The sequence below is a fragment of the Alexandromys fortis genome, unplaced genomic scaffold (assembly GCF_014885135.2).
Source record: "Alexandromys fortis isolate MF-2015 unplaced genomic scaffold, M_Fortis_MF-2015_v1.1 scaffold_93, whole genome shotgun sequence".
Taxonomy (NCBI): Eukaryota; Metazoa; Chordata; class Mammalia; order Rodentia; family Cricetidae; genus Alexandromys; species Alexandromys fortis.
In genome coordinates this window covers 2,896,843-2,919,749 of record NW_026067970.1, presented here as the reverse complement: position 1 = coordinate 2,919,749, position 22,907 = coordinate 2,896,843, and the positions used below count along the sequence as shown (strand labels likewise).

General features: G+C 49.0%; 1 protein-coding gene across 1 annotated transcript; it reads left to right on the top strand.

The window, feature by feature from the left end:
• The first annotated feature begins 16,518 nt into the window (after positions 1 to 16,518).
• Hoxa3 (homeobox A3) lies at positions 16,519 to 20,518 on the top strand. The gene is made up of 2 exons (XM_050155442.1): positions 16,519 to 17,060; positions 18,411 to 20,518. Exons 1-2 carry the CDS (start codon positions 16,532 to 16,534, stop codon positions 19,214 to 19,216), a joined length of 1,335 nt encoding a protein of 444 aa, XP_050011399.1. The 5' UTR covers positions 16,519 to 16,531; the 3' UTR covers positions 19,217 to 20,518.
• The last annotated feature ends 2,389 nt before the right edge of the window (positions 20,519 to 22,907 follow it).

The window sequence follows — 22,907 nt, the reverse complement described above, 5'->3', positions numbered from 1 at the left end:
CCCTGGAGATAAAAAATAGTTTGTGCAAAGGGTTGAGATTGCTTTTTGGTTTTTTGGCTGGTCTGACAGTCTTCTCGCTGAACACAGCTTGGGACTTTTTGTTTGCTTCTTTAAGAAGAGCTTTTAGAGTCAAGTGAACTTTTCCCACCACACTCTCCAAAGTATCCTCTGAGGGAGTAAGAAGTATAATGACACCCCAAAATACACCCTAAGCAAAGTAGAGTTGAAAGAGTTCACTGTTGGAAGAAAGCCAAACTCTGATTAGGGTCACTTTCCTCAGTGCTGGGGGAGGGGTTTTCTGTGCACACCCAGAGATCTAGACCTAAATGGTGAAAAAAAAAAAAAAAAAGAAAAAGAAAAAGAAAAAGCCTCTCTCTATGTCTGTAACCCTAGTACTTGTTCATTGGTTGAAATTTGATACTCCGGCATCACACACACACACACACACACACACACACACACACTGTACATAATATTAGAGCTGCCACCTGGCCTTGAAGCAGAGCAGTTTTGGGGTTTGTAATAAATGTACAGGAGGGAAGGGATGTTCACCTACTTCTGTAACATCAGAGGGGATTTAAAACCATTTCCATAAGTGGGACAAGCTCAGCCACCCTTGCTGCACCGAGTACAAGCAAGCCCAGGGGCGGGGGTGGGGGAATCTGTTCTCGCCTGTAGGTAAGCTAGCATTTAGAAAGAAGTGATGGGCTCTAGTCTCTGAGAGACCAAGAGAATTCATGGGGAAAGGAGTATACAAATGGCTTCCCAAGTCAGGAAGAACCTGGCAAAAAGTGCATTTTATAAGGTGTGAACAGGCACTGAGCATTTATAGAGGCAGTGTAGCAACAGCTACAACTTATTAACTCCCCTACTACACGCACTTGTAAAGCAAAATTAAATCACACTGAAAATAGCAATTTCCCCAGGAATCATTAATCACCTCATACAATAAATACTTCTTTGTAATTCAACAGCAATTCTGAAAGGCATTCTCTGGGAAGTGTCTTTGGAGGGAAGAGGGGTCCTCTTGCAAATAATGCTTTCTCAGGCAAAGAGGCAGCATCTTGCTTGAATGCATATGTATTTACACACACACACACACACACACACACACACACACACGCACGCACGCACGCTCTTAGTAGAAACTGAATGTCAAGCCACAAAATCTCAAATGGCAGATTTTCATCACTTAAGGTAAATTCTTGTATTTCTCCTCAGTGGGGAAGGAAGGATGTGAGCCACAAACTGACTTCATTCTGGAGCTATTGGTGGGTAGGTGAAGGGGGTGCCTTTCATTTGTTCATTCAGAAAAGGAAACGAGAGACAAGATCCTTTTTTTAAATGCTGTTTTGGGATAAGATGTCATGTTTGCATTGATGATTAAGATATTGGTGTTTTGCAAAACCAAAGTTATTGAAAATGCTATGAATGATTATGCCATTTCTTCATGGTGGGTGTTCTATTTGTGATTCAGGCAGCCTTTAGGGGAGCTCGCTAGAACAGCTTAGAAAATCTCACTGTGCACTCTGAAATCGTCCATTGTCTGCCCTTTGTCAGGGCAGCCATGAGAGTTCACTGAGAGGACAGATTTTCTATCTCATTAATTTTTTTTTTTAAAAGCAAACCTACTAGTCCTTCAAACCCTTGACCTTTAAGGACAGTATTTTGTGTAAACTCTGTAGTTCTCTTACCAAAACGACCCTTGCCCATGCTCCCCCTCCCACTTTTCCCTTCTTTTCCTCCCATCCACAAGCATCCCCTTTAGTCACAGAGCCAAGCTGTGCATGCCTCTGGAGAGAAAAGTTTTGTCAACATCTGAAATCAACCTAAATCGGGTAGGAGACACTTTAATGGTCACAGTTTGAATTAAGTACTTAACACTCTCCCCCTTGAAGAAAAATGGCAGCTTGCAGGCTTTCTGTGCTAGTTTCGCTGAAATCTACGATATACCCGGTGTTTTATTACAGCAGGAATTCATCTGTGACAGGCGTAGTGGAGTACTTAATACCCAGGATGGAGCTCATGGGAAGATTACCCAGATATATGGGGTGGGCTCATTCACACTGTCTCTGTCTTTATATCAGCAATCCCAGAGTGCCCTAGTCCCTCTACTTCTTCCGCTTCTCCCCATGTCTCCTGGACACCACTATTCCCCTAAGCTCTCAAACTCTGCCACTGTCCCCTGCTGCCTTCCCTCTAGCAGTTCCAACACAGAAACAGATCAGCAACTCTTTAGAGTGGAAGGAGAGACACTCCAAAAAATAAATGTAGTAAATGAGGACCTAGGGCTTGCCGTCCCCACAAGTGGGTTCTGCACAAGCAATAGGCCTTTGCCGCCATTCCCTTGCCATCTGCATCAATAGGTGTAGTCCTTCAAGGAAAAACTCAGTCCTAACCTTTTCCAACTGCTGTTCCTGGCATCCCTTTCTTATACACTGCATCAAGGGGGAAAATACTTTGTACTTAAAAGAGGATGGTGTGTGCCTGGTGGTGATGGTGGTGCACACCTTTAATCCCAGCACTTGGGAGGCAGAGGCAGATGGATCTCTGAGTTTGAGGTCAGCCTGGTCTATAGAGCAAGTGTTAGGATAACCAGGGCTACACAGAGAAACCCTGTCCCGAAAAAAAAAAAAAAAAAGGAAACAAAAAGGATGGTATACAGGGCAGAGGAGGAGAAGAAATGGGGTAATACCAGGGAGGCGTCATGAAACCTAATCTGTCACTGCTGCCTTAGAACTCAGATGTCCCCATTTCTAACCTGAAGATGTTAAGACGAAAGAGAACTGGGGGGCATTTTAGTTCAGTTGTCGCAGTGTACAGAAGAGGAAACTGAGGCAGTTGGATGACTCTCTTCAAGTTCCTTATGCTAATGAGAATGTGGGTTGTAGAACCTTTGGCATCACTCAGGATGGGCAGAATGCATCGACATCTTTCTGCTGCAGGGTAAACAGGAATAGAGGCCTGGAGATGGGTATCTCGGCTTGTGCAGATGTGTGGGGTCGCAGGTGTGTGTATAGTCTGGAAGAAGAATGGATGTGTTTTTAAAGCTGCCCTGGGAGATGATGTAACTGAACTGCCTTATCCTTGCCATTCAAGCAGGTGCACTGGCCACTCTGCTCAGGTGAGGGTGCCTACAGGGCTGGTGGCCCCAGAATGACTAATTCTGCAGTGCTCAACCCAGCATGTCCATGGCATTCCCTTTTAGGACAAGAATGGTTATGTTTTGAAAACTTGGGGAACAAAAAAAAACCAAGTATGGACCTCGGTTGCCACTGATAAAGGTGTAGCGCCTGTTAGAGTGGAAGGAGATATTGAAATTGTGATCTTTGTGGTCACGTGACTCATTAAATAATTAACGCAGATCGTCAGGAATGGATCTGAGTCATCAGGGCCTCACTAGGAATGCATCTCTCAGTAGTGAGACTTCATCTTCCTCTTTGATTTTTAAATACACACACCTTCAGACCTATCTCCAAAGGCTTAATTTAACTCCACCAGGAAGGCAGAGCCTTTTGGTGTGGAAAACGGAGCTGTCCGGCGGTGCTTACCAGGTCCAAGGCTTTCCTGTAAGATTGCTGCGAGTCCAGGGAGGCTCTGTATCCAGGGAAATGTGAGTTTCTAGCTTCCTTCCTTCCTTCCTTCCTTCCTTCCTTCCTTCCTTCCTTCCTTCCTTCCTTCCTTCCTCCCTTCCTCCCTTCCTCCCTTCCTCCCTCTCCTCATGGTCATATCCTGGTTGCTGACTAAGTGGGACAGAAGTGCAGACAGTTGGTAATGTTCTGATTCACGCTGGGGAAGGCTGCAGAGATACCACAGGAGGAGCACGCGGCTTTGTTCAATTTTTCCCGGCGTTCATAAATCACTGGCGCTAGGCAAGCAAGGGAGCAAGTAGATGCCAAAAAAACGCGGGAGAGGCCACAACGGCTGCAGCCATTGCAGAGCGAGAGATCTGAGCAGCGTCTCTCTGTGATTCATTAGTCTGAAGGATTTATGGGGAACAGGAACCATGAATATTAGATTTAAGGACAAAGAGATAGCAACAACAATAATAGCCATAATAATTACAATACTCCCAAACCTTGTGTGTGGTAGGGGTGGTGGAGGAAGGCTGGGGCACAGCAGATCTTTCTGGGATGAGGTTGAGAGGCAAAGTACATGCCCTAGGCCCCCACCCTGCTCAGGATCACATCAGGAGTCCCAAGGCTAGGGGTATCTCTCCTTGAAGACACAGAGCGAGAGCTTGCACAAAACAAAAGGGTCACGAGTGGATTCTGGTCCTGAGCATCCTTATGGAGGGTAAAGGCTGTGGGTGCATTTGTGGCAGAAGGCAGATGCCAGTTTGCTGCCAAGCCTCAGCATTCTAGGAGGCTCCCGAGCCAAGAGTTAGGCAATTCCCCAGCTTCTTTCCTGGCTATCAGCTGGCTTGCATAGGTGTAGGACAGACCTACACAGGGCTGGTTTGGAGCAGGCTGGCAGGTGGGTACTGATTGGGTTAGGGTCAGGACCATAGAAGCAAAAATGCTGCACAGACCCAACAGAGGACTAACAAGCTGGGGTCATTCTCTGCACTTTCCTGACCCCCCAAAAGCTATCATTTGGCCATTTTCTAGTTAGCAAGCAAGGGAGTGCTAAAACAGGGAGGCATGAGGCTGCAGTAGAGTTGGTGGGGGCTGGGGGGGAGTGGAAGGCTTGCACCGGTAGGGCTGGTATTTATTGTCCAGTACTTTGGTCTTACTTGGTTTCTAGCAGCAGGAGTTGGTCCGTTCTTAGGGACTGGGCACTGCTTTATCCCACCAGGACCAAGAAATAGCTTGCCCAGTCCTTCAGTGAACCAGAACACAAAACCTCCCAAGACTGCCCCTGATCTGTGAACTGAGCAGGGCTCTGATTTCCCGCCAACAGAAATGAGCGCTATTAGTGAGGTTTCAGCAGAGCCTGTGATCGAATGCTTCCAGACAAGGCTTCCCATTGTTGGCAAAAGAAAATAAAGCTTGCCTTCACATTCCCCAAGTTGGGGTACAAGCGGAGCTCCGCCAGCGGATCCCCACATCACCAGCAAAAGCCATCGTATTTTCCTCCCTCTAACTCATTCTCCACTCCCCCAAGCTATACAAAAAGAAAAGGAGATTGTGGGTGCAGAGATGGAGTATGTATTTGTTTTACAAAAATAAATCACCATCTTCGGGCCATTTGTAGACTGGAATATTTCGAGCTATGAGTGCGTCTCATGGACCAGTGCCCTGGCGACAATTCCGTGTCCGCGTCACCCTGGGGCCACCCTGGCGCCCACAGAGGACACATTTCTAACTCCAGTCTTCATTCCCTTCCTTCACAGCCACCACTCACCCTCTGCTGTTTATTTGTCTGCAGAGTGCCTGGACACTGGAAAAAGCGAATCCCTGAGCACCTGGAATCGAAGAGCATTCCGGGTTCAGATTTAAACATCTTTGGAGGTAAGTGTTGCACCAAACTCTTTCTCAGGCTTGGGACTTTGCACCAGGAGGCGGGGAGAAGTGTACCTCCCCCACTCCTGGCAACTAGAGCTGGCTGAAAGAGGTTTTGGTCAATATTTAACTTTGGTAGACTTTAGAGCTGGGCTGCAGCATGACCATGTGGGCATGAGGCAGACAAAGAGCAGGCTCCAAAGCCTGTAGTAGGCAGGAGCAGAGGGTGTAGAAGCAAAAGAAGAGGTAAGGAGAGCCAGAGGGGTGTGTTTGTAACTCTCCACAAGCCCCCAAACAGACACCCCGCTGCAAACCAGAAGGAGGCAGGAGCCAGGGCAGCAAGGTGACTGCAGTGTGCTCTGTGGCTGGGGAGACCGGGAAGCTGTGTGTCCTGAAATTGCCAGCCAGTTCCAGCTCTGAGCTGAGAAAACTTGTCTCCGCCACCTGCGTTCTGTCTGATCAGAAACTTCTCGCGATGGCAGTTTTTCCAGTGTGCAGGCCCTGCTCAGGCCGAGTCTACTCCAGTCTTTCCTCAGAGCAGACCCACAGTGCTTTCTACAGGAAAAGCCCAGATCTTCTAGCTCGGAATGTTTTCTTTTTCTATTTGGAGCAAGGGAAAAACTCTTTAAAATTCTTTTCAAGCTCTGGCTTAATTTGTTCTTTTAGTTTGAGATGCAGGGAGGTGATTACTGTGGTTTATTACCTTGTAAAGGAGCTATAAATTACGGTCCTGTGGTCCTGTTTGGGGGAGGGATTGCTGGAATAGTTTTCAGAAGTTTAGTGCGAAAGGATGAGTTTGCTTTGTTCTTTCAGGGGTTAAACCTTTTTCCCCTGGTGCTGGGAATGGAACCCAGGGCCTCTGCACATAGTAGGTGAGCACTCTACCACTGACCTATGAGGTACCTCCAACCCAGGGATTACTTCTTTAAAAAAAATAGCCAAACTTTTCAAATTTTGTGTCAGTTTTCTAGGTACAAATCTTTCCTAAAATTTCCTCCCCAGACAGATATCACGTTGTCAGTTAATTCCAATATGCTATTTAATGGTGCTTTATGGCTGGGATGCAGTTTGGGATACCATTGTTTTTATCAGATAGGAAGTAAACAGTCCCGATAATGGAGTTACTGTCTCAGCTGTGGGTGTCTGTTTCTATCAAGCATAGAAGGAACATTTTAGGCATTTACAACTCAGTAAATGCCTAACTCAGTGTGTATACATGATTTGCGTATCTGTCGACCTTGAAAGCCGCAGGAGTATAAGATGATATACACATTCACTTGTGTCTCGAGAGCTGAAGCACATTGGTACTGCAGTTGTAAGCCACAGGAAATATCTCATGGTAAATAAGATTTATCATTCAAGTATAGTTTTGATAGAGAAATCAGATTGCTGTGTTTGAGAACAGATATATCTAATCTAACAACAGCCTGGCAAATATTGACTAATAGTCTGTACGCTTGGTCACCTGCTCCTCCCGAGCCAACTTTCCCCCAGTTTGGCTCTGGTGGCCTGGCTCATAGCTTGGGTTCTCAGCCCTGGCCAGAGTGAGGGGAAAGGGTCTGGTGACCACCCTCTCAAGCCAGTTTTGCTTCAAGAAAGTGGAAACCAGGGTGTTGAAGGGAAACTCACAGCTGTTGGGTGCCTGTGGGGGTTGCCCAGCCTAACTTCACCCTTACTTCACACTTAGAGGGTTTTTTTTTTTCCTCAAAAGTTAAATTTCTTTTGACTGCCTCAGATTTCCAAATCACCCACATCAGTCCTGAATGTTAAATTGTTAAACAGCAGTTGGTGCATTGACGGATATGTTAGTGGCATGGAGGCTCCAGAAGGGGATTGGGATGCCAATGGGCTTCACTGAAGCTAAGGCATTTCTCTGAAGCAGCGCCAGGGATTGCTACCATTGACTTATGGCCTCAAGAGTTTCAGTTTGCTTGGAAGTGTTGAGAGTGTTCAGAGGGGGCCCTCACCATCTTTGCAGAAACCTAGGGAAGGGAGTTGTTGGGCCATATTTCTAGGTCTCTCTGTGGTATCTGGAAAGCTCAATGTGAATGACTGGCACTGGGGAATGGGTGTCACGTGTCACGTGGGGCAGACAACACAAAGACGAGTGGATTGACTCCTCTGAAGACAGAAGAATATATTATGGAAGCCAGCATTTGGTCTGTTCTTTATCTCTCAAACCTGGGCCAGACAGGTTTGGATTCTTGCTTTCCAGCACCTGAGTAAGCCATGGCTAGGATGGTTTCTATGGAAGTCTTCCAGCTAGAACCCCAGAAGTGTGTTGCCACCAGCTTAGGCTAGCACTCACTTCCAAGGTCATGATTTGAACACCCCCATCATTCATGAGAAAGTCTCTTGACTTATGTTCTCAGCAGACTCCCTTTGGGTCCCTTCTGGTGAGAAAAGATGGGGAAACTCATACACAGTCTCCTGTAGTTTCTACAAGTAAGTCCCCACACTTGGGGCCAGCTGAAGAGTAACCCTCCAGAAATAAAAGACATGCAAGGTTAAGAAATCGGGACTAGGGCTATTTAGACAGTCTGTAAAGGTTGAGATGTGTGGATGCTGTCACCAAACAGAAGGCAGGAGTGGGGGGGGGGGAGACTGGGAGGGCGGTGTGTTTGCTTTAGCCAGGTTCTACTGGGCAGAACTGGTTCAGTTCAGCTTCACTGTTAGCTGTGGAGTTGTCTTCGGCCCAGAGTGCACAGAACAGTCTACAGGGAGGGCCTCAGGTTGTCTTGTAGGTTAGCAAGGAGACTCCAGTGGAGTTCAATGCTTCCCCCTATTTCAGAGGCAATTAGATCATTTCCTCTTACATTTTTCATCTTTAAAAGCATATAATTTCATGTATCACTCAGCTATGCACCGAGGAAATGCATAAGTATGGGTTTGACTAGGGCATTAGGTCTCTCCAGATTTAGCAAAATCTTGATCCACAACTTTATAGTGGAGCATGGCTTTCCTAGTAGGTTGCCACTGAACAAAACCACTGGACTTGGAGAAGAGACATTAACATTTTGTCAGGTAATTATAGGCCTTTTGGTTTCTCCAGTGGCTGTGGTGTATGGCGTGGGTGTGAGCAAACTCCATACAATTGCATGCCATGAAGAAACCTGCTGACTGATCCACTGACTAGCCAGTCATTTCTGGGCTTGGCTCTTGCCTTTTGATATCCGGGTCTGTGGGTCAGAAAAGCCTGGAGGGGGTAGGGTTAGGCATGCTGAATTCAATTTGTCTGTAGAAGAGAGGCCATAGGAAAAGTTAAGTGGACACTAAGAAGACAGAGAGCTTTGCTGTTCCCTTATGTTTGGAGCGTGTGTAAAGAAATGGAAGTGCAGATAAGTTCCTTTGTGTGGTATGTATGTGTGTGGGGTACCCCCTCATGGTCCTGCTGCTGAGACAGAACTCTGACCCTCCTACCCTGAACAAGATCCCCTACTTTTCCTCCCCCAAATTGAAATGTTCTGTTTGGAAATCTGGTTCTTTCAGTGACTCCCTATTCCAAATAAAAGGATTTAAGTTGACGTGTAGCCACGTGAGCACATAACAGTGCACATTACTGTGGCGTTTGGAGCGGAGACCCAGGCAGGCTTCGTCTGTGATTACGTTTTCTAGATTCTCTTTAGAGCGAGAGCTTCCACCCCCCCACCCCCACGCACCCACCTCCTCCTTCTCCTTCTCCTTTCCCTTCTCCGGAGCAGGCGCTCTTCCAGCGGCTTGCAGTTTTCAGTTCTCATGGAGCAGTTCTGGGCAAGCTAGCCGATGGGACTCCAGGCCATACCAGGAGGATGGAATTTATTTTAAGGTATTTCCTCTGATTGTTCATATCTAGAGTGAGTTATGGCTAGGAGAGACAAAGGTCAGGCGAGGAGACACTGGATCATGGACAGGACCCTCAGCCTCTGTCTTCCTTTGTTTCTGTTTTAGAACCGAAAGCAACTGAAAGATTCCCAGTAGCGCCTCAGACTCTGAGGTTAATTCCCTAGAAAATATTGTGAGGTGTAAACGGTATTTGGGGGCTACTAGATGGACAAGTACTCTCTAGTATTCGGGTTGCTTTGTCCCACTGCAACCTGGGATGAAGTCCCAGGAGCTAAGCCCCCGGCAGAGGAAGGCTTGTGGTGTCTGAGGTAGCTGGAAGCTGTGGTCAGGCAGAGGTGGCTGGCAAGAGGCTAGAATGGCCAGCCCTCATGAAAAGAGAGGGGTCCAGCAGCTGAGAAGAGGAGCCTCTCTCCATTTGGCCAGTGTTTACTGAGCAGGATGGAGGGTTAGGGCTGACCTGGGCAGCCTGAGCAGATGGGAGAGGAAAATCAATGAGGACGATGGGCAGATGCACTGCCGTTTTATTGATGATGCTTCCAGGCACTTTGTCCAGTGTTGGGTTGCAGGGGCACAGTTCCCCTTGCCGAACCCAATGAGTCCAACCTGGAGGGCCTGCCATTGTTTCCAGAGCAATATCTGCCTGGGAGGGAGGGGGAAAGGCAGCTCAGACCTCGGGGAAGCTTGGTGTGCTGGTGAGCCTGCCAGTCGCCTGGAGGTTGGTTTTCTTTTCAGAAGGGGATTGGGGCTCAGTTTGTACTTCCATCAGCGTTTTTTGGTTTGGGTGTTTGCTGTATACCCCCAAGACAGCCTGAGTTAAAGAACTGGTCTGTGTGCCCAAAATCTGAGGGAATTTTGTAGCTATCCTCCTCAGCAAGCAGAGACAGGTATTTCTCTGGCTTTATATTCCCTCTGAAAGAAAGCTGTTGCCAGCCTGGAGGCAGATGAGTTAGACTGCCTGCTTCCAAAGCACCGGCCAGGCCAGGGCTAACTGGGCTTTGGGGACCTTCTGCTCCTGGGAAGGGTGGAAGGAAGTCTCCGGAAAGGTGGAAGAAACTTCGCTTTACTTTGCTCCTTGGAGCAGAGAAAGGGGTGCCTGGTGAGGAGTTAGAATCAAATTTGCTCTCTTTTATAAAACGAAAGGCCATATTTCCTTATTTACAAAACAAAAACAAATCAGGCTTCCTCTGCTTGAGTGAGAGTTACTTTCCCAGAAAGAGCCGAATCTGCCTTCCCCATGCCGACCTCGGTGGTAACTGTGCTTAACTGAGGCCGTTTCAAGTGCTCTAAAACACCCCTTGGAAATAAAATGTTAGCTTTAATTGCTGTTCAATTACTTGTCAGCATTTCATATGATTTATGACCCAGTTCTGGTGCATTTTTGACCCAGTTAAAGACTCATAAATAATATAGTTTGACTAGAAAGAAGGAGAAATGGAGTATGGGTTTGTTAGAGACGTCTTTTTATTGTGGCTTCAGTGCCGGCAAGCAGAATAAATATCTAACAACATGCTCTGTAAACTGGTTCCATATAAAAGCATGCACAGTGAGAAGCCAATAAACTGCTTTCATAGGACACGGCGGTGATTCCCTCCCAGGAAAGAGCTAAAGCCACTGTTATGGCCAAAGGATTAGCTATTAAAAAGACTGGTCCCCCAGGCACTCCAAGCACTAGCCTCAACCTCACCGGCCAGGGCATTTCGTCAATAACTTCCCTCCCCATTCTTGGATGTTAAGGCTTCTTGCCAAAAGTTACTCCTCACCTACCTCCCTGGCTTGCACAGATAGTCTTGGAGCGGTGAGACCTTTCAGAGATGGGTAGGACACCCGTTTGAATGGTAGAAAGGTCCCACCAGGCACCTTCATTGCTCCAAGCACTCTGTGCCTGAGAAAATGCTTTCTTCTAGTACCTCTGGAAACCATGGGATTTAGGGAAGCTCAGAGGTGCCACGCAAAGAAAAACTTGGCGGGTTTGGAGAAGCCGGGTGAACGGTGGGATTTGCCTAGAAAGCTTACCCGTGGCAGTGAGCAATTTCAAGAGGTGGAAATCCAATAGCGTGTTTTCAATCGCAACACAATAACAAACCAACAAAACCCTGCTATTATAAATCATTAATTTTAATCATCTCTCCTAAGCTTGTTCCAAAAACCAGTCTTTTGGATTTCAGATGTGTGGCATAAGGCCGGGATACAGACCCGTGTCTTGAAATCAGAGATCTATTTTGCCCGCCGGGGCCCACTGCCCAGAAGTCGTGGGTCAGTAGAGGCCCTGGTCTGAGTTGAGCTCTCACCCAAACTCTCCCGTGGTTCCCGCAACTCCTCAGGTCAGGCCTGGTCCCAGCGCTTGGGTGACTGGACTTGGTCTGGTCGAGCAGGAAAGGTACGCGTACGCGTTGCAGACGGCCCAGCCCCTTGCTCCAACACTCTCAGCCCCTTTGGACTAGATGGTCCTCTCCCAGGTCTGGTTCTCACGGCCTTCCCTGCAGCTGGCATAGCTGAGAAGGCGGTGAGAGTCGCGTCAGCAATTTGGAGGAGAAAGTGCGGGTTGATTATTGACCCACGCCTTCTTTCTTCAAATGCCACATCCGACCCTGAGGGTTTGAAGAGAAAATGCCGCGGAGCGAATTTTTGTGGCCGGGTCTCACCTCCTACACGTCCCGTCCGGGCTCTTCCCTTTCAAGTTGCGCCGCTGCAATATGCCATAAGGACCAAGTGTTTGCTGTTTTGTGCTCTGTTTACAGCTTTGGGGAGCCGAGTCATAAATCTTACCCAGCCATAAATGACAAAAACCATTGGTATGCATGAGGCCACCCTGGCCCGGAGTGCTTTTTGATTTCTCCCCTTTCCCCTGGCTTTGTTTTTGCTCTAAGGTGACACTTTGGCTCCCTGACAATTTAAACATACTACTTATATTTTTAACACCTTCCTTTGAGAAAGGACCCTTGTTGACGCCTCCGAATTGCATGAAAGCTCTCTCTTCTCTCCTCTCTCCTCTCTCTTCTCTCTTCTCTCCTCTCTCCTCTCTCCTCTCTCTCTCTCTCTCTCTCTCTCCCCCCCTCTCTCTTTTCCCACACTCCTAACCTGGGGGAGTTTACTTCTGAAGCTGGGAAGCTGAGGAAGGTACTGGGAATGATCCCTTCCTCTTTAAAGTTGTGGCATATAACCAAGGAAATTGAGCAGGCCTTTCTTTGCTCAAGCCAGCAAAAGGAAGGCCACTCAGCTAATGAGGGGGTGAAATATCATGGATGCCCATTTGTGTTGGTGTCAGAGCCTTATCTGTCTTCTTTGTAGGCGACCTCCTTGCGTGCAGTACAATGAAATGGGCACGCAAGAGGTGGAGACTCAAGTTTCTGGGTATCTTTGTGTATGCCTGAGCCCAGAGAGGTTCCTTTCGCTGTGGGGACAGTTGTCTATCTCCCCAGGACACTTCCCTCCTTATGGCCTAGAAATATAACCGAAGGCAGTTGAGTTGCATTTGAGGATGTGTCTGGAAATAGGACCTATCCCTGCACCACAGGGACTGGATTTGGGGTGTCTATATTGGGAGAGGCAGGTGAAGTAAACTACCCAAAGTAAGGGCAACTCATTTCTCTTTCTCCCCCACCCCCAATAAAAATGTCCAGGGCAGGGAATTGCGTGGTTTCTCAGACAGATTCTTAAGAAATAGAGCCCCGCAAGAGAGCCCCTTTGTGAGAGCCGTTTGTCCTCATTAGCATAATTTTCCTGGACTTTAGTGACGCCTAGGAAGGAGAGGGAGGGCGTGGGGTGGGGGAGGCCGCCCTCCTCCCGCTGCCGCCGAGCTCGCTCTGCTCCTGTTCCTCCCCTCGCCTTAGCCCCATCCCCCACGCCGGCGCTTCCCTAGCCGCTCGGCTCTCCCCTCCCGCCCGCCCCGGCACCCCTTACCGCACCCCCCGACCGACCCCTGCTCGGCGCAGTATTCATAAGAAACATACCCAAGTCGGTGCCACTAGCCCCGCGGAGCCCAGCCGTGCCAGCGCTTATCTGGGGCCGCGGCCGCGGGCAGGGCGGGGGCGGGCGTGGGGGAGGGGAGGGGAGGGGGGTCCAGTAGCCCCAGTCCGCCTGGGGCCAGCCGCCCAAGCAGCCAGTCTCCCCGCTCTCCGCGGAGCCCCTGCCTCGGGGGTCTCCAGCCAGCCCGCCCGCCCGCCGGCTCGGCGGATGCTGAGGGTCGTTGGCCATCCCGCGCCGAGGGGACCCGGGGCCGCAGCCCAAGCCCGAGCCCGCGGCGGCCGTCAGAAGTTAAGGTAAGCGGGGCCACCGCCGGCCTCTCTCAGTGCTGAATGGTAGAGTGTACGTCTCGGTGATTTATGGCTGCAGACTTAAATCTCGGTTCAAGAAGAGTTCACAAGCCGGAGCTTCCTCGCCGGCAGTGACTGATACCCTCACACTTCAGTTCAGGCCGCGCTCCCATCCCCGCCCCCACTCTCCCCTCTTTCCTAGCCCAGACTCAACTTTTCTGGGTTGGTGAGAGAGGGAGGAGTGGGCTGGAACACTAGCTTCTATCTCGACGTCCCCTTTCGAACTCGGGTGAGGGCAGCTAAGGGAAGGAGAGGAGCGGAGTCTGGAGGAGGTGGAATTTGGACATACCTTGTGTGGAGACAACGGATTTGCTTCCTGTACTCAGTTCAGCCTCCTTAACTCGCTTCAGCTCTTGCACCTGGAGGTTATTGTCCAGGACCAGATCCTTGTGGAGGAATCTCCCTCCACCCTCAGCCCTTGCTTGGGGGGGGACAAAGCAAAGTTTCCTGGCTGGCAAACCTCCAACTTCTTTACTAGGTTGAAAACTTTGGGGGCTGGAGGGGGCGGGTTGTGTGGGCTCTAAGGTGATTGCGGACCTCAAACAATGGGATCTCTAAGTTGAATTCATGTTTTAAGTTTGTGGACGCTGCCTTATGCTCTTTGATTTTAAAGATTCTTCTTGTTGTTGTTATTTTAGAAGGCAATGTACAGTCTGATGAAAAGGCTAAAGCAAACGTCAGCCTGGTGTAGCCTGTGCTAATGGCTTAGAAAGTCACTAGAAATACTTCACGTTCAAAATCAATTTTGTTTCATCTAATATCTTGCTGTTCCAATGTCTAGAGTAATTTTCTTAACCTGACGTTTTACCTTAATCAAGCTTGGTATCTCAAAAATTTATAATGACAGGCATTAACACTGCCAAATATAATAGGAACTGTTTTCAGTGTAAGAACGAGCAAAGTAGACATTAAATTGTAATTCACTTTTAAATTTTATTTTGCCCTTTATTTACTTTCCATAGTGTTATCTGTAGCTTCCTAGACATTTCCAAAAGGGAAACAATACTCCAGGGTTCATGGCCACGCACAATAACTCTGGATAAGTGCTGCTGTGCTTCTTTATTGAGGTTCTGGAAAATTAATTGTGCCTGTTTTCCAGATGTTGATCAAATTGTTGGTTTAATGATGAAATCTAAGGGAGTTTATTATTAAAAACAAGATTATAACCACCCATTGGTGGATACTTGCTATATTATTTTTCTGGTTAATATTTGCTGTTTCTAGAAAAGTTAAATAACTCTGGGATCGAATAGTCACAGTAGGGGTTTGAAATGTAAACCATTATCTGTGTGGATTGGCTGGTAATTTTCTTTCTGGTCAGAGGGACTAGCATTCTGAGTGTGTGTGTGTGTGTGTGTGTGTGTGTGTGTGTGTTTGTATGAGTGTGTGCACATGTAAGGCTCACAGGGAACTTTACTTGCTGAGAATTAGAAGTTTACCCTGTAAAAGTTGAAAACCAAGAGAATGCAGATTTCACTTCTAACAAACCACTTCCTAAATGAGATTTTTAGTTGCTTTTTACGTTTCTCTTTACTTAGTATTTCTGGAGGAGGAAAATAAACCAAATAACAAATATGATCAACAATAGTATACAAAGATCAGGGAAGTCTGGCAGGAGTTTATGGTTTGTGCTTCCATGCCTCCTCCGGAGCCAAATGACCCCCATACATCAAATTGCATAGCAGTTTCTAAGACAGAACCTATTATCGGTAAGTTGGAAGGAGAGTTCAAGCCGTGGTCATGGAGATGAACGCTGGTTTTTCAGGTTCCTGGTGGGTTGTTTTTTTCTCTAATCCATCATGTTTTAACAGGTAGAATTTGATAGTTGCCCAGAATAACAGCACCTCAGAAAGTCCAAGGCAGGAGAGTCTGGGAACCTCCTGTAACTTCAAAACAGAGTCTGGGGTGACTTGCTTCAAAGTGCCTGAAAAACTGGGTAGGAGAAAGGGTATAGACAGTTACAGGGTTTGAGTGGAGTTTGTGACGTATGGGTGGGGTAGTGGTGTTTGTCATTCCCAGCACCCCTGGGGGGGGGAGAGAGAGAGAGAGAGAGAGAGAGAGAGAGAGAGAGAGAGAGAGAGAGAGAGAGAGAAGGGTTCTATCCAAAGTTTTCTCTCTCACCGACCCACTTCTTGACCTCATAGGGTTCATTTGGAGGAGGTTGGTCCTCTTCACTGAACTAGAGCAGGTTAACCCGATAGGCTCAGCTTCTGAAGTTCATCATGGTCTGATAGAGTCGCTGCCTCTCTCTCTCTCTCTCTCTCTCTCTCTCTCTCTCTCTCTCTCTCTCTCTCTCTCTCTCTCTCTCTCTCTCTCCAAACCTCTTTTGAGAGCTCCAGGAAAAGACTGGCTAGGAAGAAAGTCTGCCTCTGTTAGGGTTTGGGGACTAATATAAATCCTAAAGTGGGGATTGGAGAAAAAAATGGCGGCCCCTTGCCCTCTTGAGAGTTCCCCCAAAGTCTCGAGAGAGGCTCAGCCTCTACAAAGGGACGCCACGTTTTCTTCTGGAAAAGAAAGACCCCAACCTAGCCTCCAAAGCCTTCCTCATTTTGGACTTCGACTCCAGAGACACAGCTTCCAGCCCTTACTGGTTCTGCTCCTTTCTCCGAGGAAAATCCCCCAACTCCAGACCCAAGTTAAGCAAATATTTGTAGCTGCCAGTAAATTCCAGCAGCTTTTTATAGCGCGGCTCCCTGCGCCCGGGGCCACGTCGTGCTGCTAAATATTGCTGACCACTTTTTCTTTTATGGCTTTCATGTCACTTAGCTATTGAGAGTAAGATGGATTTGCGCGGAGCCCTCACCGCGCTGCACTTCTCCCCCCTCCCTTCAGGTCTGCGTGGGGCGGCCATTGGCGGCGGAGTGTCACGTGACCGCGGGGGCGTGCCAATGTGCTCCCTTACGGGTGTCAAGCCCCTGTCAGAGTGTGCGACCACGATCGTGAAACATCGCGATGCAAAAAGCGACCTTCTACGACAGCTCGGCGATCTACGGTGGCTACCCCTACCAAGCAGCCAATGGGTTCGCTTACAATGCCAGTCAGCAGCCATACGCGCCGCCTGCGGCTTTGGGCACCGATGGCGTTGAGTACCACCGACCCGCCTGCTCCCTCCAGTCCCCCGCCAGTGCTGGGGGTCACCCCAAAGTTCACGAGCTGAGTGAAGCGTGTCTGCGCACCTTGAGTGGCCCTCCTAGCCAGCCCCCAGGCTTGGGTGATCCTCCTTTGCCTCCACCTCCTCCCCAGGCAGCACCCCCAGCCCCACAGCCTCCCCAGCCCCCACCACAGCCCCCTGCCCCCACTCCTGCAGCTCCCCCGCCTCCCTCTTCTGTATCCCCCCCTCAAAGTGCCAACAGCAACCCTACCCCCACCAGCACAGCCAAGAGCCCCCTGCTCAACTCTCCCACAGTGGGCAAACAAATCTTTCCCTGGATGAAGGAGTCGAGACAGAACACTAAGCAGAAAACGAGCGGCTCCAGCTCAGGTAAATGGGTGCCTTCTGGAGGTGGGGCCTGTGGCCAAGCACTGAGCCTTAAGCCACCTCCAGCCATTACCAGCACAGTCTAGGAGCCATGGAAATGTATCTCCCGCACTCTGCCCCCCCCCCCACACACACACGCAAGGAGAAAAGTGTTTCCAGAATCTTTGCTCCTTAGGGGGCTGATAAGGTTTCTGTGGTAAGGATCCCCCAGACATAAACCTAATCCAAGTCCATCTGGACTTCTCTAGGACAGTGTGAGCCTGTCGAAGTTGGAATCTCTCCTTGTTCCACTGTTGGGAGTTGAGACCTCTAGGGAGAACCATCCGGAGGGCCTCTGTCTCTCTAGGCAAAAGCTCCTCTTTTCTAAGCAAACAGTGGCATCCTCCCATACAGAGATGGGGCAGAATAAAAGCAGGCCTAATCATCACCCAAGTCAGAATCAATGCTTTGTCTATAATCAAAGCCAGTGTTTGCTGCAGCACATGGAGTGGCTGCCTTAGCTCTGGGCAGGCCTTGCTCAGTCTCAGTACAATGAAGGAGGCAGCCGGGCATCTCCTGGGGGAGGGGATTCAGCTTATCTTCCTAATGGGAACCACATGAGGCTTTGGGAACTGGACTCCTATAGAGGAGCCTCAGCCTCAAGGCCCTGGGCTTCCCGGTCCTTTGGTTACCTTGGCCCCTCCCTCTCCAGTTTCCATTGCTCTCTCCTGAGCCTGGGTGTCTGGAACATCCAGAGCCGGTATTTGGGGAGTCAAGTAAGACAGGAGGCACCAAGGGCCAAATTGAGCAGCCTGCTTCATGACATCGAGAGCCCTAATAACCAGTATTCCTCAAGGGCCTCTCTCCCAGGACTAGAGAGCTTCAGTGAGCTCTGCTCTCCTTAGGTCAGAGAAGGCCTTCCAGTTTGACCTTCTAGAACTGGTTAGCTGAAGCTATTGGCTGATCACTCAGTCACTCGGGGAGGATGAAAGGCCTTCATGCATACACTAGGTCTCTCACATTTCAGCGACTGAAGAGAGACACCTGCCCACAGGAAGCTTATAGTCGCATAGGCCAGTAAATCAGCCAAACAAGTAAAAGGTTAGAGAGGAAGTGCAGGCCAGAAAGGCAAGCAGGAGGCTCTGCCGCTCTGTCCTCCCCTTGAAGCCCAGGATTCGCTCGCTCCTTAGGCTCCTTAGCGGAAGGAAGGGCAGGCTAACTGGGCTGTTTCTGCTCACCAAGGGTCCTGCTTCTCTCTGGTGGAGGACAGGAGCTTTAGTGGGGTGAAGAAAAGAGGGGCTAGGTTAGGGCTGGGGAGCTGGGCGGGGTTGCCAGCAGCCCCTGACACCACTCTTCCTTTCTGTGTCCCCGCAGGGGAGAGCTGCGCTGGTGACAAGAGCCCGCCTGGGCAAGCTTCGTCCAAGCGCGCGCGCACGGCCTACACGAGCGCGCAGCTGGTTGAGCTGGAGAAGGAGTTCCACTTCAACCGCTACCTTTGCCGGCCCCGCCGAGTGGAAATGGCCAACCTCCTGAACCTCACCGAGCGCCAGATCAAGATCTGGTTCCAGAACCGCCGAATGAAGTACAAGAAGGACCAGAAGGGCAAGGGCATGCTGACCTCGTCTGGGGGCCAGTCCCCAAGTCGCAGTCCCGTGCCTCCCGGTGCAGGAGGTTATCTGAACTCTATGCATTCGCTGGTCAACAGTGTCCCTTATGAGCCCCAGTCACCCCCTCCCTTCTCCAAGCCCCCCCAAGGCGCCTATGGGTTGCCTCCTGCCTCCTACCCCGCTCCCTTGCCCAACTGCGCTCCCCCTCCTCCCCCACAGAAGCGCTACGCAGCGGCGGGGTCAGGCGCAGGGGGCACCCCTGACTATGACCCGCATGCTCACAGCCTGCAGGGTAACGGCAGCTATGGGACCCCACACTTACAGGGAAGCCCCGTCTTCGTGGGGGGCAGCTATGTGGAGCCCATGAGCAACTCCGGGCCAGCACTCTTTGGCCTAACCCACCTCCCCCACACCACCTCGGCTGCCATGGACTACGGGGGCACTGGGCCGCTGGGCAGCGGTCACCACCATGGGCCGGGGCCTGGGGAGCCGCACCCCACCTATACGGACCTTACTGCCCACCATCCTTCTCAGGGAAGAATTCAGGAAGCGCCCAAACTCACCCACCTGTGATGATGGGCTCGGGCTGCGTGCCAGGAGAGTTGCCCTCCCCACCTTCTTTGGTTCTTTTTCCTTTTTAAAATTTTGTTTTATGTTCTTCCTGCCTCTCCCTTTTCCCTCATTTTGTTTTCTTTGGTAATGCGTTTTTATGGTTTATGTGACGTAGCAATCTTGGTTGCTGGAAAGGCTGTATCAGTAGTGACATTTACACCCCCACCACCCAGCCCCAGCTCTGGCTCTACACCCCTAACCTCCTCTACTCTTTGATAAGAAACAGGGTATATGAACAAACTTGCTAGTTGAGTTTTCAATGTGAATTTGTTTGTACGTTATGGCTCCCGAGAGGAAGCAATTACGTTTATTTTTTTTAAGTTTTAGTTTTTAAAATTGCACTTCTTGTAATGAGCGAGAAAAAGAAATCAAAGGCGCTTTGAAACAGGGACTCCCTGTGCAAAGATGACTAGGTGTACGTCTTTCCGTGTGTGTATGCTTGTGAACAGTCAGATTTATTTATATTTTTTGCAAGCATTGAATAGTCTAAGTTTTAAATATTATTTATCCCCATCCGTTCGTATTTATATTAAAGAAATTCTGTACCCTGATTGTTCAGAAGGTTTCTTGAGCCTTTTGTTCAATGGTGTATTGGCATACATATAAAATTTATTTGAAAGGGAAATAAAATTCCTTTATAAAGACCGTAGCGATGCAATAAGAACAGAGAAGACCCAGCGTTTGAAAACAGTGGTTTAGGTTTGAGACATCCGGCAGAACTGAACGCTAAAAATGCTAGATTTGTTTTGAGAGTTTTACATTCCTTGCTGCTCACATTCTGAGAAACAAAACAAAAATAAAAAAAAATAAAGTTTTTATTCTGATTAAGATCCGTGTCAAAGGGGATTCTTTGGCTGAAGACGGGGCTCGGTGTCGAATACAGGCAGAGTAGAGCAGCTGCCGCAGCACCGCGACTCCAGCGTGCGGCCTGGCCCAGCGTGTGTCGCCTGGAAGCTCGGCGAGTTCCGGAGAAAGAGGCCGCGGTTTCTGGAGGCTGTCTCAGCTCGGGAAATGCAGTGCTCCGGGTCCGCTGGTTGTCTGGTTCCCAGCTGCCGCCCAAGCAGGCGAAGGGCGCCTGACTGCGAAGTGCTGGGCGGCGTGGAAGAAACAAAGGAAGCCGGCCAGAGGCGCGGCGGGGGGCGCACAGGTGCGGGGCGACGCGCCCCGAGAACCAGGAGCTCTTCTCCACACCCCCGCACCGAAAGCCCAGCCGCCAAAGCCTCATCCTGGGGAACCACACAGGTCTTAAGCTCTTCCCATAAGCGATCGCATTCCAGGTCTCCATCGAGGATGCTTTGTGGTTCATTATCGCTCCTGGAGAAGGAAGAGAGAGAAAAAATTGTCTCCTAAATTCAGCTCCAAAGAGACCCGTGCTCTCTCGGGTCTCCAGCAAAAGAACTGAGCTCCAGAGTCTCTCTAGGCCTTCCTTGGACTGGAAGGAATCCCTTCCGTGAATCTCAGCATCAACTTCCTCCCGGAATTCAGCCTTTGCCATTCTGTGGATTTATTTCCTCTCTTTTTATGGCCCCAGGGGGAGGAGGAGAGAGAAAGGAGATTGGTATCTTTCTAATAAAAATGCAATTGTACAAGTGCTTCTTTCATTTGCTACTACACAAGCTTAATATAACATTTCCACGTTTGGATTTAAGATAGGATGCAGGCTGACTGGCCGGCAGAGTCAAAGGCAGACACAGGAAAAGGAAAATATTTCCATCTTCAAGGTAAAGAATTAGCAATTCAAAAACCAAATTCAGAAAATGAAAGCCTCAGAGCTGCACCCCATTATCAAAACTGGAGGTGAAAGGTCTGCGCCTGAGAATTGGGAGGAACTGAGCCCCCATCCTCCTTGGATTGTATCTTTCAGAGGCAGAAGTGGGAAATGTCGCCATTTTGTTTGCAACCTTAAATGTCTAACATCGTGGCCTCCACCCACCCACTACCCCAGCACCCCAAGAAAATCCTTAGAAGACACTCTGGGGTCATTTCTGCGGAGCCTCAGAGAGCAGCTTCTAGGGACTCTTTTCACGTTTTAGGAAAAAGAAAAATCTCGGAGGATACAAAACCTGGCCGCTACAGAAAGCTGTGAGTCTCACACCGCAGGAGCTTCTCCCATGTCCATCCTCCCCGCTTGATTCACGTTTTCTTTTCAAAGATTTTGGCCTGTTGGGAAGTGGACTTGGTCCCCTCACCCCAACCTCATTACCAAAATAACGTGCAGACATCAGAAATGCAGAGGCTGAAAAACCAGTCTTGGTGAGGGCTTTTTGGCTGTTGATGCCGGGCGGATACAGTAGTCTTTTTATGTAAATCGGTCAGAAACATGCAGAAAATTACCTGGGAAAATAAGGGCCAGCATCAAGGGGAAGAGGCGCATATGGGGTCTCCACCTGAAAATCTTTGAGATGTCAGCACTTGAACCCAACTCCTAAAATCTTCCCTTTAAGGCAAGAATGGATTGGGGGTCTTCCTTCATTCCTCAGGGCAGAGATTGTACAAGGAAATTCTAATACTGTTTCCCATATCTTGCCAGCCAAGGCATTTATTTTGGCTTTCAAAGAAAAAAAATACATCTAGCCCTCAGCTTCCTGGATATTAAAAAGAAATCTTTATTAAAATATCTCCAGAGTTAAAGTAACGGATTGGGGGAAGATCTGAATGTTGGACTGTCTCGGAAAAGGGTGTTCTTCCAGATGGCTTTTGAATCAGCAGCTGAGAGAAGCCAAATGCTCTCACCCACGCAGCCTGACAAAGCCCAATGGTATGGGCAGCCAGGCTATCTAACTTTCCTTCCCTGTCCCTCCACAATTTCTGGTAAAAGCAAATGTCCAAAGCCCCCCCCCCCAATCTGCAAAGCACCTTAGAATCCTCTCTCCTACCCCAAACCAATCTTTAAAAAGACAAAATCCCCTTGTTTACTTGCGCTTCCTGCTCTCCTCTTTGCTCGGCCACATTTGGGCTTGGAAAAAGCTTGAAGCTGAAATGTGTTCTTAAGGGCCAGAAGCTGTCAAGGCTTTGGGTGAGCAAGATTGATCGCACCCAGACTTCCTTCAGACCTTTGTTTGGAATAAAAGCAAGAAAACTGCAAAACCTTACATTTTCCAAACTAGCATCTCTATCTGCAAGGCAATGCTCTGAGTTGGTCAAGGTTGGAGACCACTTTATAGCTCATTTCCAACCCAAACCCCTTAGATGCTGGCCTCAGAAATGGAGTTCTGCCCTTGTTCCTTGGTCGGCCTTTCTCATTTTCTGCATAGAATTTTCTCCCCCACCAACCTCTCTCTCCTTGGCCATCAGAATGATTTATTTTCCTGCCACTGATGCCTGCCGGCCTGGGGCACTCTGATCACTTGGTCCATTTCAAAGGAAGAAAAAAAGAAGGAAAAAAAAAAAAACCCGAATCGCCTCACCATCCTTAGGGTTTGTGGGAGAGAAGATACCTTCATCAGATCTCTCTCTCTCTCTCTCTCTCTCTCTCTCTCTCTCTCTCTCTCTCCTAGTTTTGGTGATTTTTTTTCTTTTTAGTTCTTTTTTTCTCTCTCTCTTTCTTTTAAGTTCTTGCTTGGTTCCTAAAGGTGTTATCTTTTGAATCCTCAGCACTGTCCAGCACTTAGTCTGAAGTCCTGTCTCAGAACTGGAGGAAAGAGAATGAAGG